This window comes from Pipistrellus kuhlii, unplaced genomic scaffold (genome assembly GCF_014108245.1).
Source record: "Pipistrellus kuhlii isolate mPipKuh1 unplaced genomic scaffold, mPipKuh1.p scaffold_m20_p_2, whole genome shotgun sequence".
Lineage (NCBI taxonomy): Eukaryota > Metazoa > Chordata > Mammalia > Chiroptera > Vespertilionidae > Pipistrellus > Pipistrellus kuhlii.
Window position 1 is genome coordinate 43367700 of NW_023425515.1, and position 21234 is coordinate 43388933.

At 36.1% G+C, this 21234-nt stretch overlaps 1 protein-coding gene across 4 annotated transcripts in view; it reads right to left on the reverse strand.

The window, feature by feature from the left end:
* Positions 1-7098: 7098 nt before the first annotated feature.
* Positions 7099-21234, reverse strand: part of FGF12 (fibroblast growth factor 12) — a 508911-nt gene continuing 494775 nt past the window's right edge. For all 4 annotated transcript variants that reach the window (XM_036446555.2, XM_045583847.1, XM_036446554.2 and 1 more), the window contains one exon: positions 7099-11797. In XM_036446555.2, the coding sequence (XP_036302448.1) occupies positions 11679-11797 (119 nt within the window). In that variant the 3' untranslated portion in view covers positions 7099-11678. The remainder of the gene's footprint in view (positions 11798-21234) is intronic.

The window sequence follows — 21234 nt, forward strand, 5'->3', positions numbered from 1 at the left end:
ACCAGAATCTAGGTTTAGTTGTAGAGACAATGGATTGGGGAAGCAAGAAGGGGTGAGAGCTAACCCCTCCAATTCCTGCATTGTGACCTAGGTTCAGATAACTACATACCTTGCATCAAAGAGGCACATGCACTTTCACTCAGAGAACCTGTCCCCTGCAAACATACAAATCCACAGACAACTATATAGTCTGTATTCCTTCAGGCTACAGCCATTAGTTTTGAGCCAAGTCAGAAATATCTCTAGTATTTAAGATGGAGGGTTGGTCAGTGTCACCCTTGTCCATAATTCTATGCTAAGTTTATATGTGTGCCTAAAAGTGCTAGCACAGCTGTCTGATAATAGTGTAGGTGGGGCCAAAACCGGTTTGTCTCAGTGGATGGAGTGTCAGCCTGCAGACTGAAAGGTCCTGGGTTCAATTTTGGTCAAGGGCATGTACTTTGGTTGCAGGCACATCCCCAGTAGGGAGTGTGCAAGAGGCAGCTGATCGATGATTGTCTCTCACCAATGTTTCTAACTCTCTATCCCTCTCTCTTCCTCTCTGTAAAAAAAATCAATAAAATATATTTTAAAAAATAGTGTAGGTGGGATTGTACCTCAGTGAGACCATCAAATAGAGGTATTAAAATGGCCATTCTCCCATTAAACCAGATATGCTGAGCCAACATAATTTGTGCTAGCTTGTTCCAGGGTTATCTGCACAAGGAAAATACTAAAAAAAATTGGGGGGAAAATATTCAATATAAACTAGGAGCTAAGTTAGTCAAACAAGTTGTGTGACAATTTGGAGATGCACTGAAGGAGCAAAATATGAAAACAAGGAATAAAAATGAAATTGACAGAGACAAGCCAAAGTATAGATTTGCTGAAATATGTTTCATGTTTTAAATACTTCCTTTTAGTGTGTTCTCCTCATGTAGGTCTTTTTATGGTTCTCTAAGTCCAGGACATATATATTTTTAAAAACATGTTTTACAGCTTTTTAGAGACAGAGGAAGGGAGAGAGAAAGAGAAAAAACATATATAAGACATTGATTGACTGATTCCTGCATGCCCCACACTGGGGATCAAGCCTGCAACTCAGGCATATGCCCTGACTGGGATTCAAACCATGACCTCCTGACTCATAGGTCCACACTCAACCACTGAGCAACATAAGCCTGGCAAAGACATATTATTAAAGACAACAAATAGCAATGCAGAGGCAGAGCTAATAGTCATGTGCCACATAACAGCACTTAGGTAAATGAAAGATCACATATACCAAGGATGGTGGTCTATCTATATATATATATACACAAAAGACTAATATGCTAAGTGTCCCTCCAACTGTCTGACTGGTCACTATGACTTGCACTGACCACCAGGGGGCAGACGCCCAACACAGGAGCTGCCATGACATGTGCCAGCCTTTTACAAAGAAACAGTACAACAAAGCAATGCTTGGCTTTCCCCAAGTGGGAAACAGGCTCCACCACCACCCAGAGCAACAGCCCACAAATCACAGCCAATGCTGCCAAAACCCCATGGTGCAAAATGTGGCTCAGGGCCCACTGCCCAGTTCAGAAATGGTTGCTGTGGACACTGGCTAATGACATCACCTAGCAATGCCTTCCTTTCTCTCTCTAGTGACTAGCCTCCTTGGAATTTCTTCAGCCCAGGAACATGACTTTTTTTTTTTAAATTATTTATTTTTTACAGAGAGGAAGGGAGAGGGCTAGAGATTTAGAAAGACTGATAAGAAGAAACATTGATCAGCTTCCTCCTACACATCCCCTACTGAGTATGTGCCCAAAACAGATACATGCCCTTGACCAGAATTGAACCTAGAATTCTTGAGTCTGCAGGCCGACACTCCATCCACTGAGCCAAACTGGTTGGGGCAAACATGACTTTCTTTATAGCCAGGTGCAAACATTATACACTTTAACCAAATGTCTGTGAAGTGTCATCTCATTTGATCCTCACAGAATTCTGGAATAAGTAGATAGGAGACTAGATAGAATCCTATTTTCTTTTCATTAGCTGGAAAACAGAGATTTAGAAACTTGACCCAACTAAAAAGAAATAAGAAATGGTGGGCCTTGAAAATGACTTCATGTTTTCTTACTGCATAGAATATAGTCAAGCACTATTGCAATTAAATATTTTACCCTTTGTTCTCCCTGCATGATATACAATAAAAATCTACTTCATGTTGATATTTACTGCTGTGTTACTGACAGTTACCTGAAAGAGAAGTTGGGGTGCTTCACTGGGCTGGAAAAAGTTTAGCTAAATCAGAAAGCAGGTCTAATTAAGCAAGTTTATTTCTATATATAAAACTCTCACTGGTGCCAATCACACAAGTGTGTTTCTGACTGTCATTGTTGATCATGAATTTGGTTGACACTTCTATTATAGAGAAAGGGTGCATAGTGATATTAAAATATTTCTTCTAATTAATTTCCTTTAAATATGCACAAATTTGTGCACCAGGCCTCTAGTAAGATTATAATGGAGCTGAAAAAGTCCTATGGCCTAGTGACATTGCAGCCTTCCTGAGATGTTAATGCCCTGTGTTACTGTTTTGTGCAGGTCTAGGTCTTTGGATAGTAAAGTCATCTGCTAAAAATGCCTGGGGCACCTGGGCCCCAGTGAGCCTCCCACAGACATCTCCCTTTTCTAAACCAAAGTTAAACTGGACCTGACTCTTGTGGTTCTTATTATTATTATTTGAAGATGCCTTCAGTGATAACCATTAGAAAACTTTGAAGACAAAATGAATTTATTATAGGCCCTGAAGCATACAAAGCACACCAGAGGGCACCCAGTCAGGAGAGAGAGCTGAATGAGTCAGCTGGAGTCAACATAGGCCTGGAGTTCTGCTTTCATTGGGTTTCAGATTGGAGGCCTAGGGTTTTCACTGATGAGGAAAAAAAAAGGGGGGGGGGATTTAAAATGTGGGAAGAGAAAATAAACAAATAACCCAAAAAGTCAGTTATTGAAATTAAGTTTTCCAAAACAGAGGGGCCTCAATGGGGACAGGTAACTGACTCTACTTTTTCCTATGACTGGCACTGGGTTTATTCCAAATAGCCTCATTGAAGTGAATATCTGTGCAGTCAAAGCTCTGTCAGGCACTTGCATTACAAAAAGAAATGTCAACTACCAAGGTGTAGGCTTCAATTACTCAGCATTTTTCGTGGTGAAGTTGCTGTGAACAATCCTACTTTTCTCTGAGTCCTATAAAAGTAGAGCACATGCAATTACAGTGGGGTATATACCACCTAGGTTTGTGTTAGTGCACTTTATAAAGTTCACATAAAGACAAAATCGCCAATGACACACTTCTCTGAGGGTATCCTTGTCGTTAAACTGACCTTAAACAGCAGATGACCATATATGAATATGTATTGATATATGAGGGACATAGCACAGTAATGAAGTAATCAATATTATCTTTGAGGTCAGCTTGTCAAAAGGGGTCAAAAATAACATAGTACTGATAACATTTAAAATGCCCAAGAAAAATAATCATGAAAACTTTTGCTCAGAGAATGCATATTACTTTCAAATAAAAGCAATCCCCTCCACAAAAAACAAAGGAGGTCAGCAGAAAACCCAAGGAATTTTATGCAAGGTCACCCAAGGGTTGGATGCCTACCCAGTTGTCACTCCTAGACAAAGGCAAGCAAAAAGCATTTTCAGGTCCTCAAAGCCTCAGAAATGTTACCAGTTTAGTAACTGGTGAATGTGCACCAGCACACTGTAAGCTGACTCAGAGGAGCAAATTTTGAATAGGAATTTGAAGAGATCTGGAAATAATTACAGGGCAGGGAAAAAGTAGGGTTACAATTATATGTGAAACACAGTTTATTCTTGTATTATTAATTATTCATTGTTGTATTATTTTCAGTAAACCCGCTTTTGCCCCAACTTGTATTGAAACAGGTAAGTAAAATTTAAAATAACAAGTCATTGAGAAACTAAGTAATAATCCTGAGAAGTCTGATTCTTGTGTGTAAGCGATTGTTAGTTTAAATGAGCAGTAACTAGGAGAAGAGAGAAACTTTAATTAAAATGGAGTAAAACCATGTCTCCTATAAGAGCACATCTTTTCTAAGGATAAGACTTTACATCAGAATGATCACCTCTGAAACCTTGCCCCAGGTAAGTGAGTTGAGAAAAGAAAATGAATTGTGGTTAGTCCCTGAAAACAGATTGATTGGGTCACACAAAAGTAGGTAGGATAACACAAAGTTAAATAGAGGATTCATGATTAATCATTGAATGGCAATTTGGCAGTATATGTGGAAATTTTTGAAAATGTGTTTATTGGAGTTAGGTTTGTCAAATTTACTCAATTTAGAATTATCATTATCTGCCTGTTGACACACCTTTGCTTTAGTTTGATTCAGAGATGAAAAGGTGAAAAATAGAAATTAACTTAAATGTTAAACATTCAAGGTTGTGAAAAAGTAGATGTAATTTTATAGAACACTGTTATACACAATATCAAGAATGAGGAAGTGTTTTGGACCAGGTAGATTATTTAAAAAAATTCGTGTTGCATTGTACACTCCAAGTTATTAAAGTTTGAGTAAAATAAATAGAATAATAAAGAAACAAAATATTTAAAATAACTGAAAATATTTCACATGAGCTGAAACTACTTGAAGAGAAGAGTCAGAAAAAAATGACAGTGATCTGCAAATATCTAAGACTTCCTTGTAGTTGGAGAATTAAAGTGACATTGAATAGCCCTAAGGGTTAAATTTAAAACAATGGTTAGAAGCTACAGAACAAGCTACTTCACGTAAGTAAAAACATTATAAAACTAGTACTGCCCAGAAATAGAATAGGCTGCTTAGGGAGATTAGTATATTTAATGATGCTCAAACTGTTCAAATGAATGCTATAATTTGTAAAAAAGATCCAATAATGGCATGCATTGCTGTTCCAGGTTTCAGAGGTCCCAAACAGCCCTCACATTTTGTAATTACCTAATGTGAGCAGGGTTTTTTATGGTTATGAAAATGTAGATATGATAAAAACTTCTGATTTAGAATAGCCAAAATGCATCTTCTAGTCCTCTTTGTGATGGTCATCTATAATATAAGCATTAGCCATACTAGATATATTGAGTTATTGTCCAATAAATCACTTTTGTTTAAAATTGCATCTGTTTATAGCTTCCTCAGTGATCCCCACAGTGCCTTTGGCATAGCAGGCATTTCATAATGCTAGGGCAGTGGCTGGCAAACTCATTAGTCAACAGAGCCAAATATCAACAGTACGATTAAATTTCTTTTGAGAGCCAATTTTTTTTAAACTTAAACTGCTTCTAACACCACTTCTTCAAAATAGACTTGCCCAGGCCATGGTATTTTGTGGAAGAGCCACATTCAAGGGCCCAAAGAGCCACATGTGGCTTGCGAGCCACAGTTTGTTGACCACGGTGCTAGGGGAATTGAATCCTCAATGCCTTTGTTAGTACCCCCTGGCCTATGAAAATGGCTTTGAGTCATCAACATTTTCAAATTTCTCTGCCAGTTTTTGACTATCCAATCAGCTGTGCTAGGAATTATATTCATTAATAGATTATGGAAATTTGCTGTTTTTCTTTGTTACTCATCATTCATTTTCATTTCCTTTTAATAAGTCACTCTGAATTTCATTCAAATATTCACTGCTCATCTATGCAGACCTATATCTTTGGAAAAATACTTCTCACCTATAAGTCTAGGTAAAGGTGCCATTTGACTAAAACCAGTCAACGTATATCAAATTCCTGGCCACAGTGGTTCATTCAGTTGTGGACTGAAGGCCCAAATTGAGAGGACTGAGTAGATATTCTCTGGGGGATTATAAAAGAAAATAGATGTTATAAATATCTGGTGTTTTCAACTTGTAAAAGAATTCCTGGCTCTGAGAGAAAAGGTATTATAAATGGACATAGCAGAGCCGAGAGAACAATGGGCAAATTAAGTCTCAGCAATAATACTGCAAACCTCTATCAGGGGTCCTCAAACTTTTTAAAGTGGGGGCCAGATCACGGTCCCTCAGAGAGCTGGAGGGCTGGACTATATGAACTACTAATTCCTACTGTAACACCTCGGCTGCGCTCACTGCCCAAAAAACCTGGCAGGCCGGATCAGACTCCTCTGCGGGCCGCATGTGGCCCGCGGGCCGTAGTTTGAAGATGCCTGCAAGGCCATTTGTTTTGGGGATTGTGTTATGAAACAACCAGAAGCATTCTAACCAATAGCAAGATTCAAACATATCCAGAGTGAATTGACTATACTTGAAATAACTTTTCCTTTTTATTAATCTCAATTCCGTTTTTCCCGCACAACCACTTCTGAATAACCTTTCCTTGTTTCATTCATAAGTATTTCCTAAGCAAGTCAACTTTTTGGGTCTCCATAACTTTTCTTCAACATATTTCCCCTACTTACTGTTTTTTATTACTTTGTAAAATCTAATATTTTTTCAATCCTTGTCTTCCCCCTAGGTGTCTTTATTGCATAATCAGTTAAATATAAAATATAAGGACCCTGGCATGTTTGGCTCAGTGGATAAAGCATCTACCCACATACCAAAAGGTCCCGGATTCAATTCCAGACAAGGTCACATATCTCAGTTGTGGGAAGCAACTAGTTGATGTTTGTCTCTCCCTGTCTCTCCCCGTCTCCTTCCACTCTCTCTAAAAATCAATGGAAAAATATCCTCGAGTGAGGATTAACAACAACAAAATCTTAGTAATATACTGATTGTAACTCTTTTTAGCATTACATTATTTATTTATATTTCTGCCGTTTTGGGATTTGGGGAAATTATAATTTAGTGTATGATCCCTAAACTCAACTGAGTATATAGTAAATTATGAATAAATGAATGTGCTCTACTTTTTAATCTTAAAAAAGAGAAGTATTAGATTTACCACAGTAACTTCATATTTACAAAATAAGTTTTACTTTTGACAGCAGTATTCAAATTTTTTAACTTATTCCCCACCTATAAAGGCATTTTTTATTTTTTTTAATAAGGCATAGGACTTTGTCGGTGACATTGTATGATAAACACATTAAAAAAAAAAAAAAAAAAAAAAGGAGAGACACTTCCCAAAGAAATTTAATGTAAAAAAAAGTGCAAGTATTTTGTGTACATGCATGAGCATCTCAAGAATATAATTGCTTTTAACTTCAGGAACGTTGGGATGTATAAACATTTTACAAATCTGATCTCTAAAAGCCATAATTTGAATAATATGTGCTTTAATGCAATAACAAAACATGAATTTGTTCAGTTTCTCATATATCATGTTTATTAAACATTTCAGTGTCAATAATTTCTTAAAACTGCAACATTGAACCTTGTAATGGAGCTAATGTTGATTCTACTCATGAGAGTTTGGACTTTTGAACAACTTTAAGTGAAATGAGTGTCCGTCTTTTTAGTTTGTGCTTGGAGCGAAGACAAAGAAGCATCAACTCATTCTTTCCAACTAATAAAACATCTAATGGTGAAATTTATGGCATTATTTTTTGCTAATAGTATAATGTAAAATATTTTTTGCTTCTGTTTGATACCAAAAATCAACATGCCATCTCTGAACATTAACAATTTTCACTTATTTTAGATCTTACATATTGAATATTTAACTTGGGCTCCAGGAAAAACATCCTGAAAAGTAAGATGAGCATTTAACATCTTTCTCCAGCCCTTAAACATAAATTTTCAATTTGCTATGACTTATCATGGAATCTGTTTCAGGAAGTATAGGTTTATAATATAACTTTTTAGAAATAAAAAAATAATTGCCTCTGCATCAAAAAGGGGATTCAGATCATGAAGTTCTGAAGGAGCATGTGCTTTGACTGTTCTTCCCACCTGTTTCTTCTTTTGTTATAAAGTGGCAATTTATACTATCATTAGAAATATACATTTATATATAAAGTTTTACATTCAAATCTCTTTATTTTTTTTATCACCTATAACTAAATACCACAAATCAAATAAAAATTCTATATAAGTTCTTATTTCAGAAGCATTTGTATATATACACATATATATTTGTAGAACAATCCACTGTTTTAATTGTGATTCTGATTTTTAAAAAACGCTATTTACAATCTCAGCTTTTTATGATATTACAATGAGCAGGGAAGTTTTTTTTTATACTTGAATGTATTTCACCTTGTGCAGATGAAATGAAACAACTTCATGGAAACCTTTCTTGGAGCAAGGCCTGGTACATTAAGCTATAAAGGTGCAATAGATTTGTTATTTCTGGATCTATGTTTAAAAAAAAATTACTGTTGATGTAGTCATGCTTCTTCACCAAGAAATCAGGGACCATAAGTTAGGACCTTCAAACTTTTCAATACATGTTAAGCCATTTTGATCCTTTGACTTTGTCTTAATACTCTCATCTCTTGCTAGAGGCACCACAACATCACCCATTTATAAATAATACCTATCTTCAGTATTGTCATTGTCTTCAACACAGTTTTCAAAAAACCTATCTGGGTTATAAGGAGGTCCATAAAGTGTCACAATGTGCATCAGTTGGCATCGCTTTATTGGGCCAAGTCTTTGTGGCAAAAAATGTGCTATAAAATTAATATGTAAAATTCGAACCAAACTATTACTTCGATCAAGAATAGGTTTGCTTGCTGTCCTCCAGTTTCCAGAGACACAAAACTTTTTGAATTAGCAAATGGAACTAAAGCACCATTTTTGTTTCAAGACCTCAAACTTCTAGCTTAACAAGCAAGTTGGGTATATTGACCAGAAAACTATTTTGTGAGAGTCTCCAAAGTTTTGTTCTCATTCTTAAGCCCAGTGATTTTAAAACATTTTGTAATGACTCTCAGGCTAAACATGTCTTATTATGTAGTACAGAGCCAATAACAAAGCTTTGTTAGAAGTCATATTTCTCCTGAGATTTAATTTTTTAAACAGCTTACTTCACTTATAGGAGAATAATTGAGGGATGAATTGAGACCCAGAAATTGGGATAATGAATATATCAAAGTAAATATTTTTTTTTACTTGAACAAATCTGAAAATAAACTATTTAAACTGGCTCATATTTTTGGAGAAAACCAGATAATTATTTTACATTTGCTAATTTAAAAAACAACAAAAAACCTAGACTGTGAATACTGATGTTTTCTATGACTAGTTTTCGGTGCTCACAAAGGAAGCAGTAATTAAGCAAATGTTCACCTGTGCTCTAAACACAGTCAGGTTCATGTGATAATGTAATATGTTTCTAACTTATTCTCTGAACGTAACTGTAACTACGACAAAGCTAACATACAAAACATTTTACTGTGATGAACATTTGCTTAAATGATATAGAGGGGAAAAAATTTACAGAAGTTGTTGAGTTAGAACTCTGCTTCTTAACTGCTGCCAGGAAGGAAACAAATGACTCTAGATACCAAACAAGCAGCCACTGAAAACAGGGAATTCTATTGGAGATTCAGATCTCTCATATTTTTCATAATATTTAACTGGATTAAATGTATTCTGTCATGAAGTCCTCTGAGTAATTGATAGCACTTTGTGAAAATGGTGTTACTGATGAGTTTGTGGTGAGTGTATACATGCATGTGGCCCTACCCCACAGATAATTTCATGTTAAATGAGCCTGTGACCCATTTTGTAGAAGCCTCTTTTTTATGTCTTTAAAGAAAATAAGGCTTTGTGCTTGGGATTGGTTTGGTCCTGAAAGTGACAGGTGCATTTATTATCAAGTTGAATAAAGAGTGACAAGGAGAAATACAACCAGGTGTTTTTTTTTGGGTGTGTGTGTGTGTGTGTGTGTGTGTGTTTAACAAGGGCATTCTTTTTCAACATTTCCCTTTTTTTTCTTTAATTTCAATGTCTTTATTTGTTACTTTCTAAATATTTTGGATAAATGAATATTTCTTGCAAATTTGTGCTCAAAATCCTTGCCTAGATACTTAACTTCCATTCTTTGCAATTGATTAGGCAAAATCTTCCTTTTTGTTTTCTGCTAATCTCCTGATAACATTAATAGAATACTTGGTGAAGTATAGGAATCACTATTGGAGAATAATGATTGTGTAGAGTGAGAGAAGCTGTAGTGACCTTGAGCATCTTCAAAGAGTATACATTTTAGGGAGTAATATTTTGAGCAATACATGCCAGACAGTAGAATTATAGGAGAAGTAACATGCTGTCTTCAATAATATCCATAAATCAGCATACATTTTTTTAAACATTCTGTTTTATTTTATTTTAATTTGGATGTCTCTACACCATTCCTGATTTGTAGGACTAAGTAGATCTAGTTTTTCCAAGGCAATTGAATAATGTTAATTTCTTTCCTAATATTTTCTAATACTTTAGTTTTCCTAACTATGCATTTGCCTTACACTGAGTTTTATTTATTTATTTTTACTACTTTAAGCTTCTCATACAAACCTGTCTGTTGAAACCATAGCTGTCAATTCCGTATTTTTTCTCTAAACCCCTGAAAGTCTATTACAAGTCCCCAAGGAAACACACTTATTGTCACCTAGACTTATAAACAAGGATATGTATCCATCTGCTTCATAAAATAGTAAGTTTGGAATTTCACAGCCATGCCTCCCAACATCATGGCAGAGTTTGGAAAATGCTGTATACATAAAACTCTGGTAAGTTACAAAGGCAGATATAATTTGCTTTGACCAATTTTCTAGAATGTATTTTCTTATGTAAAACTCCTCTTTCTTCTTTCCTGTTGCAATAGATGATACAAATTCTCTCTAAGACAACTAGACATGCACCTATACTCTCAAAGTTGTCCACAAAATAAAAAATCTGACCAAACAGTAAGAGCATGTAAGTTGTACATCATTGCCCAGGAATGGTTATAACAAATACTTCTAAAAAATGAATTCATTCTCAGAAAAAAAAATCTAAATTACTAAAAAAATGATTAATATCTTGGATAAAAATATGGCATTCTCTTAAGAGAACCTGAAACTCTTTTTAGTAAGGAATTCAATTTGTTAATACCATTAGATTAAACATAAGACCATCCTTTGTCTAAAACAGTCTTAAATAATAACTTCAAAAATAAATTTTTAAATTTTTCTTGATGTGAAGTGATTCCTTATTATATATCTTCAGGGCATTAAAAATCTATAAGTAAATGTTCAATATCATGGTTTAAAAACATCCTGAAAACAGGACTCAATAATGTGTTAATTTCAGATACCCAAAGAAAATACAAAATTAAAACAAAGCACTCATCATAGCATTACCCAGAACTTAAGCTATTTAGGATATTACATCAATTTGTAAGTTCAGTTCTACAAAGCCCTTTTCTTTAAGGTAATAACTTTATTTCATCTTTATTACAGTTATGTCTTCATTACAATTAGCCCTCTAGTAATAAATGCACAATTTACTTTAATGTTTGTGGAGTCTTGATTTATTTTCCTCTCGCTTATACGTGTGCTAATCTTTGTGCATGTGCATTTTCTACCACACTGCAACAGGAAAGCTTTGGTTCAATTTTCCTGTCCTACACAAAGGAAGATTTTGGGAGCCACCAGGTCCTGCGTTGCCATTTTATTTTTCTCTCCTTGGGTGGGTTTATTGGAAGAAAATGGGCAAAGGAGTGGGGGAAAGGGAAGGGATGAAAGAGGGATAAAGGGAAGAGTTCTCAGCTATGTTGAATCTTGATTCACAACTTTGCCTCCATTCATGGTTGGTGTTCCAGAACTTTTCCTCGAACGCCCTTGTTTTTCTCCAATTTCATGTAGCGATGGCTCCCTGTACATACACACTGGAAAGCAAAATGGCAATAATTGTTATAATTGTAGGCATCAGTTTAGCCTCTATAAAATTTCAAATTATAGTTTATTATTCTCAATTCTCATCACGAGCTCTTCTCCCCACTGTAAAAACAAGTTTTAACTGGGTAATATATTTAATGAATATACGTGATCCTCTTCCAGTTCTATCAGTACAACCTCTTAAGTCTTCTTCAACCACAGATATATGAGTGGTTCCAGTTCCCTTATAGATAAGGCTTCAGTCCTTACTTCAGTCCCTACTAACCTACACTACAGGATTTTCATGTAGAGTTAGAGAAGACATTAAGGGTATAACATTTAATGAATAGAAAACTATATTCTGTTACTTAGCCCTCAGTCTTCAATTTAGTTGGGGTAGAAAAAAAAATCCTTATATACAAGTTTCTAATCTTACCCCACTGTAAAAATAGGACACTGTTGTGGTAAATTGAAATAATTATTGACCTTTTTCAGAATATCCTACATAAGAAATGATAATGGGAGAGAAGTCAGAATAAAAGGAAAATAACACTTTCCCTCCCTCCCCCAAAATTTTCCCAAGGACTCCAGATTTCCTTCACCAAAGATAATGCTGGAAAAGTGATTATGCAACCATGTGATTTCAGTTCACATCTATATAAACTGTTCATTTTCCCCTCCATTGTTCTGACTGTCTCTAAAGCTCATTCATATGTAAATTATCATGGCCCTTGCTAGATTATTGCACAGAAAGAACAGTGTTTTATGTCATACTTATTCTCATAAAATATGATCAGCATATTGAACACATTTAATAGGATTCATTATATTGTTGTGAAATAGATATGTGGCTGTAGAAGAACATATGAAATATTTCACTTAAGTATCTGGAGTTATTTTCAACTTTGACTTAGAAACAAACAGCTAAGTACCTCCACTTATTGAACCATCACTACAATGCCTAGCTAATTTGAATGGTATTTTTAATCAAATAACTTCTTCCCTTGGGCTTTACCTTGGTATTTGAGAGAGTATGGCTGTGATTGAATAGTTGTTGTGTGTGGATAAGAGGACCAATTGGGATCTACACTGCCTGGAGCCACATGATATTCAGCTACTTTCTATCTCTGTAAATTTAGGTACATTTTTATTCTGAAAAATAACATTTTTATTGTTGTTATTGGTGTTGTTGATGACAGCCATTCTAACAGGTGTGAGGTAAAAGGACAGTGGATAGAACTGGTGTATCTCATTGTAGTTTTGATTTGTGTTTTCCTAATAGCTACCCATGTATCTGTTGGCTGTTTGTATATCTTTTGGGAGAGGTGTCTGTTTAAGTCCTCTGTCCATTTTTAAAAATATATACTTTATTGATTTTTTACAGAGAGGAAAAGAGAGGGATAGAAAGTTAGAAACATCAATGAGAGAGAAACATCAATCAGCTGCCTCCTGCACACCCCCTACTGAGAATGTGCCCACAACCAAGGTACATGCCCTTGACCGGAATTGAACCTGGGACTTTCCAGTCCACAGGCCGATGCTCTATCCACTGAACCAAACTAGTTTTGGCTGTCCATTTTTTAATTGGACTGTTTGTTTGATATTGAGTTTTATGAGTTCTTTATACATTTTGGATACTAACCCTTTTTTGGATTTGTTGTTTATACCTATCATCTCCCATTCAGTCAGCTGCCTTATTATTTCTTTTGCACTATCTATAATAATAAAAGCCTAAGCAGCCATTGCAACCAAACGGATGACCAAACAGGCTGCTTGGGGCAAGTAGGCCAGCAGGGGGACTAGTGAGGGACAACCAAATGACTGAGCAGTAGGCTGCATAGGGCAACCAGGCCAGCAGGGGGGCAGTTGGCAGTGACCAGGCCAGCAGGGGTAGCAGTGAGGGGTGACAACACAACTGAGCAGCAGGCTGTGTGGGGCAACCAGGCCCACGGGGGTGAGGGGACAGTTGGGTGTGACCAGGCCAGCAGGGGGGGCAGTGAAGGGTGATCAGGCTATGGGGGGGGGGGAAGTTGGGGGTCACCAGGCCAGCAGGGAGGCACTAAGGAGCGACCAGACTATGGGGGCAGTTAGGGGCAACCAGGCTGGGGGGGGGGCAGTTGGCGGCAACCAGGCCAGCTGGGGGAGCACTAAGGGGTGACCAGGCTGGCCGGGGGGGTGGGCAGCTATGGGTGATTAGGCTGGCAGGGGTGCGAAGTTAGGGGTGATCAGTCAGGCAGGCAGGTGAACATTTAGGAGCCCATGGGCCTGGATTGTGAGAGGGTGCAGGCTGAGGGGTTCAGATTGGAGAGGATATAGGCTGGACTGAGGGGACCCTCCCACTGTGCATGAATTTTGTGCACTGAGCCTCTAGTCTATTTATTAGAAGGCTAAGTCACCGTCGGACAATCCAACTGGTAACTCTGACATGTAATGACCATCAGGGGGCAGATGCTCCAATTGGTAGCTATGATACACACTGACCATCAGGGGGAAGACACTCAATTCAGGAGTTGCTGAGCTGTGGTGACTTGGCAGTGATGGTTCTTGGGTGACACTTCCAGAACCAAAGAGGAGGGAGCCTGATTCCGATGTGAATAACCTGAGAACCACCCTCTCACAATCTGAGACTCGCCAGGGTATGTTGGAGAGTCAGTTTTGGCCCTATTCTCACAGGCCAGGCCAAAGGAACCCACCTGCCAGAGGGACCCCCACTGACTCTGCAGATGCCCTTTGAGCCGTGGTGCAACTCCAGGTGTGGCTGGCCGAGGAGTGACTGCAGGAGTTTGGCTCCAGGACGTGTTCTGCCATTTCACCCAGTCCCGCCCCACTGGCCACCTTCTAATTAATTTCCTTTCAGTATGCACCAGGGCACTGGTGTCTGTATATTGCTTTAGGTAATATGGACATTTTAACAATGTTGATTCTTCCAATCCATCAACTTGGATTATCTTTCCATTTCTTTGTATCTTCTTCAATTTCTTTCAGAAATGTATTGTTTTAATATAGGCCCTTCACATCCTTTATTAAGTTTATTCCTAGATATTTTATTATTTTTGTTGCACCTGCAAATGAAATTTTTTTCATTAATTTTTCTAAAATGTCATTGTTAGTATATAGGGACACAATATGTTTTTGTATATTGATTTTAAACTCTGCAACATTGGTGTATTTGTTTATTAAGATAATACAACTCGATCAAGTTTGGCTTATTTAGGGTATAAGGATATATAAAACATAAATATGTAAGTTGATCAATATGGTACACCATATTAACAAAATAAAGGATAAAAATCATATGATCATACATATGTATTTTTAAATGCAATTTTAAAATATTTCAATTACTGAACTGGGTGGGTCCTCAAATATCCCTAAAGAACCATCTTTGGCCTAACCTAAGTAGCAGAGAGTAAAGAGAAAACTAACTCAGAAAGAACTGATCCTGTAATTTTAAGATAGTGTCAGTGGTAATTAAATTTTTTGTCTTTCTTTTACAAAAGAAATATTCTTATGGAAGATTCTACTGAAATTTTAAAGTTTCTTACCTGTAATTATCTTATGAATAGTGTCAAAATCTCTAAAATTAAAACATATTTATATGTGCTAAATATAGCCATTTATTTATAATTGGTTAGGGCATAGGGGAAATTGGAAGAAGTGATAAAGTGATTTAGTTGGAAAGTTACTCATATGATGCCATGAAGCAGGTTTTTTTCAGTACTCTGTCACCTATTTGGCTGTAAGGACACATATCCACAGGCTTATTTAAGTACGTTTTAAATCCAAAATATAAACCAAAATCACTATGATGTACTCAATAACCACAATGATAATCTCTAAAGAATAACTTTAATCCCTTTAATATATCTATTATTTAAAAGTTTCAAAGCCTTTAAATTGATTAATCCATTTGATGATTATAATAAGCCTGTGAGAAATTTTTATTACTGATTTTGTGAGTAGTGGCAAAGACAATGAGAATATCGGGTTTCAAATGCCTAATTGGGAGATTTTAATAAAAGCTATTTATCAAATAAATGTACAAATGATTGTTTTATATCAGACAATGTTATTATAGCTATATATCAATCAATATCCAACTTGGTGTTATGTCTACTATTACTCATGTCATACAAAAATGCCAATAAAAACAAATGCAGGATGACTATTGTAAAAACTAAAAACAAAAAACAAAAACAAACAGAAAATAAGTGTTGGCAAATATGTGAAAAAACTGGAACCTTTCTACATTGTGGGTAGGAATATAAAATGCTCAGCCATTGTGGGAAACAATATGGTGATTATTCAAAAAATTAAACATAGAATTACCATGTGATCCAAAAATTCTACTTCTGCATATATATGAAAAACGAATGAAAAGTAGAGACATGCACAGATATTTGCATAACCCTGCTCATAGCAGCATTACTTACAATAGCCAAAAAATGCAATCAGCCAAAACATTCATCAATGAATGAATCAGTAAACAAAATATGACGTATACATACAGTGAAAAACTGTATAGCCATAAAGGCAATTCTGACACAAGCATGAATGAACCTTGAGGACATTAAACTAAGTGAAATAAACTAGATACAAAACAACAAATAATTTATAATTCTATTTAAGTGAGATACCTACAGTGTACTTAAATTCATAGAAACAGAAAGTAGAATGATGTGGCTGGGGGGTGGAAGAAGGGAGAATGAGAAGTTAATATTTAATGGGTACAGAGTTTCAGTTAGGGGCAATCAGGCTGGCAAGGGAGTAGTTAGATTTGATCAGGCTGGCAGGGAAGTGGTTGGGAGCCCACAGTCCCAGATTTGAGAGGGAGCAGGCTGGGCTGAGGGACATCCCTCCCCCTCATGAACAAATTTCATGCACCGGGCCTCAAGTTAAATATAATTTTAAAAAATCACCCACAGTTTAAAAATAATTCTCTGAGTAAGTTTTAAACAAATAAGTGATTATTAAAGCTAGGGATGTCCTATTTGCCCGCGAAAAGCCAACAATTCCCCAATAGTAAAAAATATTAGTCTAAGACTGTACTATGAAAGAGAGTTGAGATATAATTGAAGAGATATAGCACTGGGGAGAAGATAGCAGAAGCTGATGAGAAAATCCTAAGAGTGCACTGCCTAATACAGCAGCCACTAAAAATATGGTTAATCCTAACTCAAATGTGCTATACACATAAACACTATATTTGAAAGACCACACACATACAAAAATATCTCAATATATGGCTTATCTATATAATAAAAGCCTAAGCAACTGTTATGGCAGAATAACCAAAATGACTGGTTGCTATGATGCACACTAACTACTCAAGGGCAGACACTTAACACAGGAGCTGTCCCAGGGTGGTAAGTGTGCTCCTACAGGGGGAGCATCACTCACCCAGAAGTCTGGCTCACAGTGGGTGAGCGTAGTAGCAGTCGTGAGAACCTCTCCAGCCTCTGTGGCAGCACTAAGGAGCAGTGAGATGAATGGTAAGGAGCAGCAAGCAGGAGGACAGTAAAGAGCAAGGGCTCTTGGACCGGCAAGAGGGATGTCCAACTGCTGGCTTAGGAGTGATCCCCCCAGGCCTAAGCCAGCAGGTGGACATCTCTTGAGGGGTCCCAGACTGTGAGAGGTTACAGGCCAGGCTGAAGGCCCCTTCCTCTAGTGCACAAATTTTGTGCATTGGGCCTCTAATACTGATTATAAATTGAAATGATCATATTTTAGATATACTGGGTTGAAGTTATTATTAACATTTATTTTACTTTTTTGTTTTTTTAAATGTGATTACTAGAATATTTTAAATTATGTATATAGCTCATAATATTTCTTAAACAGTGCTATCTTAGACGAATTTACTGTTGTCTGGAAGAGAAGTGCTTTGATGTGAAGTAAAACTATAAATCACTATATGATAGGGAGGTTGTTTGAGAAAACTTCCTGACCTTATTGGACTTGACCTCCATATGAAGACTTTGAAGAAGCAGAGAGTTATGAATGGAAAGTGCCAATATAGAGCCATTTAGGTTGAGGGAACTAAAGTGAAGGCAGGAGGCTATAAAGAATTTTGCATTATGCAGGCTTTACTCATGAACATTGGAACCATTTGGCTAACCCTGAAACTGCATTTTGGATTTTACTTCCTCCTTTCCATGGCAACCAGATCATCTACATTCTTCACTTTGAAAAGAGCCAATCCTTTCACCAGCAAGCATCATCCATATACATCAAGGGCCTAAATGGGAACAGCACTTAAAGTTTTTCCAACCTTCATTTACATATGGGACTTAACCAATTCCTGTTAACCTAGCCACATCCTTCATTTGTATGGAGGCCCCAAATGACAGCTGTCCTTGTGGTTTTTGCTTTAAGAAACCCTGACTTCCTTTGTTTTCTCTATAGCACAATTTACCTGAATCTGTGCCTCCGGATTGCAATCCCTTTTTCAAATAAATACTTCTTAATCTTTGTTACAACCTTAACCTTTATTTTGGTAAAAGGCATCTTAGATGTCTTTAATAGAATGAACTAGTTCACAAAACATTTACTGATCCTTTCAACTCAGCTTAACTAATCTTACAGCTATTTAATTCTATTACTGACATTATTTTTTTTCTCTTCTCAAATTTAAATTACTCTTTGCTAACTAATATACAAAGATCAATTTGTTCAAGCATTCATTTGTTCATTTTTTTCTATGAACAGGTGAATATTTACTTTTTCCCCAGGCAATCTGCCTGAATCTGTGTCATCTGCAAGAAATTATCTCTTGACTCCTGCCCTCATGGAGCTCAAAGCTGAGAGAGAGAGCACACAAAACACAAGGTACGATGGGCATAATAGAGAGTTAAATGGAAAAGAGTAAATAAAAAAGCTATCTTATTTAACCTAAAAGATGCAGAGGATTTACAGAGATGGATGATCTAACAAATAAGGATGAAGAGATGAAAAACATTGACTGGCTGAAGAATGGGATAAAATAGAGAAATGGTGAGGGGTAGGATTGACAGGGCTAATTTGTGTCAGACATCCTGAATTCCTGGCTAGACAATTGAAACTGTGATTATGATATATACCAGCTTCAATTTGATAGTGAATGCAAAGTTAATAATATGTCCATCAAATATATAAGTGCATAGGGGGAAATCTATTTAGTCAATCTCTTTATCGAGAAAAATATATCTATGTTTGCATGACATGAATACAGCCAATCAGATTAATCATGAAAAATATGTCAAACTGAATCTTAAGGCATGGATTCCATAGGGAAAGGTTGGGAGCATTTGAAAATTTTGTGAGTTGCCCTGTGAACACAATCTTATGTTTTGGAATAAATCTGGCTGAGGTACCATTACCTATGAGAAAAGCTGTTTATCTAATATAGATAATATTTAATATACTCCAAGTAATATAGTTTTGACTGCAATTGAAAATGGGGTTGGCTTAGTCAAGCTAATTGACATGTTGAGAAGAGTTATCCTTTTGTTTTCTATAGAGCTTATTTTAAGCACTTAAGAAAACTAAATAACAAATGATAAATCAAGAGTTACCAATCCCACATGTGAAAATAACATACTTTACTGTACACTAAACAATAAACACAATTTTAAACAGCTACTAGTAGCTGGAATTGAAGTTCTGGAATTAATTTCCAATCATGTAATAATAAGTATTTGGGGGAAACCTTTAAGAAGCATGTCTAAGAAACTGTCTAGGTTCTGATTATCAATAGTTCTATAAATCTACCCCAATGAAATTGTGCTCAAAGCATTCCTATCCCATGCAAGATTAAGTTTTTCTCTTCCTAATAATCAGGACCTTATTAGTAGTTGCAAAGAACCCCAGAAGTTCATAGTACAGTGATGTTTAAAGAAAGGACTTTCCTATCACTTTGTTATATCACATTATTTCATAAGGAATCTATATCTATATCTATATCTATATCTATATCTATATCTATATCTATATCTATATCTATATCATCTATATCTATAACTATCTATATCATCTAAATCTATATTTATGTCTATATAAAACCTAGAGATTTCTAAAGCCATATATATGTTCTTTGTTCTTGAGTATGTTCTGATTCCATCTTCTTTATGCATTCTGATCCACTACAGCTGTGAGAGCGAAGTCTGATATTTAGTTTCATTTGATGAGGATTATTTTCCAGACTTGAAATTAAGTGAAAAAACAAGCAAAAAAAAAAAAAAAATCCAACTCCATATCTTTCTTGTCCTCTCCACTCCCTAATCTGTTAACAGAAACTCAGATTCAGTGCCACCAACCACTTAACAGCTGGAATAAAATCCTCTGGATTTGGGCAACTTGGGATGTTACTGTGTAATGCTGTCTCATTCAGAACCTTGTAGGCTATTCTTTGATACAGATTTTGTTTTCAGTGGGCAAGATTTAATGCTAGCACTGGGTATGGAATTACTTTCTAAATGGGTTTCTCTCAGATTTCATTTTACCCTATTCTCCAACAAATTTGGAGATTATCCACTGTCCTGATGATGCAAAACCTGAATGAATAACACTACCACTCTTTCACCTGGCCCTCGTGGGTTGTCTTTGATCACATTTCTTGCCCCCTTCCTCTTTAATGTAGGAAAAATACTTTGCTTTTTTACCTGACAGTATATTTTTTAGATAAATATCACTCTTCCTCTAGCATATGTATTATCATTATACTTTTAGATAAGAGGTAAAGGAGATAATGTCCTAAAAAGGGAATTATTTCTGTTTGGTTTTTAGTACCCTTTCTTCAAGTAAGTTTTCTTCCTATTTTTTTTTTCTATTCTGATATATGTTTCATTTTTTTCCTCTTCTTTCCCATCCTCTTACTCCTCTTCCCTCCATTTCCCCACTCTTCTTCTTCTCCTAGACATTTCCTTTTATTCTTCTTTTGACTTTTCTTGATCTATAGTACATTGAAGCCAAATGATTCACCTCAGATTTCAGAGTAAAAATGGGGTACAGAGATTTGATGAGATAGTATTCTTGCTCAATTGTAAACACAAGGCAAGTGCAGTTTTCTAACAACAGTCCACATCATGTACTACTTTAACACATAGCAGAAACCCAAGTTTAACCCATTAACATGAGCAGTCTGTATGGTGGACACCAGTTACCTTGTGACTTGACAATGAAGGTTATCATTTTCTTAACTGCCTGAAATGCACGGGCTGTATGTCTGTGCCAAGCCCTGCAGTCCTGGTATCACAAATAAAATGCTCCACTTGGCCCTAACAAGACCATAAAGTATGAATTCTGTAACAATATATGCTATTTGCTTTATTTTTAAATGTAAGACTATACCATTAGAAAATAAAAAATCCCAAATATATATTGGGCTTTGAAGTCTTGTTAACAATAAAATCCACCCTGTCTTTGTAAGATTAGGTATGGGTATTTCCAAGGCAAGCTTTCCACTTAATAT